We start from the raw sequence: 1,520 nt of genomic DNA on the forward strand, positions 1-1,520 counted from the left end.
TATATACTACTACTAGTAGTATGTATATAGTATATATATATATATATATATATATATATATATATATATATATATATATATATATATATATGTATGTATGTATGTATGTATGTATGTATATGTATATGTATATGTATATGTATATATATATATATGTGTGTGTGTGTGTGGATGTGGGTGGGTGTGGGTGTGTATGTGGACACGTTTATATTTATATGCATAAAGCAAATACTGTTCTGAATGCACATGATTATATATATATACGAATATATGAATACGCCTTTATATTTATGCATAATTTTACTATTGTTTCTGATACTTTTATTGGCTGGCCGAAAAATATCGTTATTGTTTGGAATATCTGTATATGCATAGATATTGTCTTCATGTACACTTGTAGGGATATCCTCTAAATAGCACACGCCAGGAGCCCTATTCTCAATTTTCCCACGTGCTGCAGAAACAGGAACAGACACAGACATTCAAACAGAGACGGAGGGGGAGTATGGGCTCCTTTCGGAGGGGAGTGAGTTCGAATGGGACGGTGACATCGACGACAGTGAAAGTTCAGCTAAACCAAAATATCTGATCAAAGATCGGGGTCTCCTGATGCCGAAGCCCCAGAAATTGTCACAGGAGGTGAGTAGCTTGAAACGTATATGATTGAGTCACGAGTGTGTAAGACTTCTGACTAGGTGTAGGATGTATCCGTGGAGTGCCCCATGCATTGTATCTGATGAACAGTTCTAGTGGGTGTGCCATATGTTCAGGGACTATCACGAGACGTGAGTCTTAAATTATGTGTATTGTTTATTCAGACGTAGCTATATATGATTGTAGGTACGCGGAGATAATTCAATACATTACATATGTCTGGTTTATAGGTGTGAAGGGATTTATTGTGTATTGTTTATTCAGGCGTAGCTATATATGATTGTAGGTACGAGGAGGTATTTCAATACATTACATATGTCTGGCTTATAAGTGTGAAGGGATTCATTGTGTATTGTGTGACGTTTCTTGTTGGTCTAATTCAAGGGTGTATACTTGAAGTTGGTTGTGTTACACTTTAGTGTGCATAACGCGCAAGACACCCGTACAAGTACTAGTGTAAAGTGATGCACTCAACGGCTTTCGCTACTAAACTTCGCACTAAACAAAAAAACTCTAGACTTTAAATCATAAATCCTAAACCGTAAACCCCCAATCCTAAACCTAACAGGCTAAGTTTCGAGGACGGCGGCGGAAGACTAAAGTCTCTACAACTCAGCTAGATGAATTTCTGAGCGATGCGGAAGCCAAGAAATACGACTATTATCATCAGCAATCAAACGATCTTTCTACTGCGGTATGTACCTGATGTGATTGTACATATATATATATATATATATGTGTGTGTCTGTGTCTGTGTCTGTGTCTGTGTCTGTGTCTGTGCCTGTGCCTGTGTCTGTGTCTGTGTCTGTGTGTGTGTATGTATATATATGTATATATGTATATATGTATATATGTATATACATATA

At 36.7% G+C, this 1,520-nt stretch overlaps 1 protein-coding gene across 1 annotated transcript; it reads left to right on the top strand.

Moving 5' to 3' along the window:
• Nucleotides 1-427: 427 nt before the first annotated feature.
• SARC_15943 (hypothetical protein) lies at nt 428-1,348 on the top strand (the record flags this gene model as incomplete). Its single annotated transcript, XM_014289945.1, has 2 exons — nt 428-639; nt 1,223-1,348. Coding segments are annotated over 2 exons (338 nt in total), but the record flags the coding sequence as incomplete, so codon positions are not given.
• Between the last annotated feature and the right edge of the window lie 172 nt (nt 1,349-1,520).

This window comes from Sphaeroforma arctica, assembly GCF_001186125.1.
Source record: "Sphaeroforma arctica JP610 unplaced genomic scaffold supercont1.7032, whole genome shotgun sequence".
NCBI lineage: Eukaryota > Ichthyosporea > Ichthyophonida > Sphaeroforma > Sphaeroforma arctica.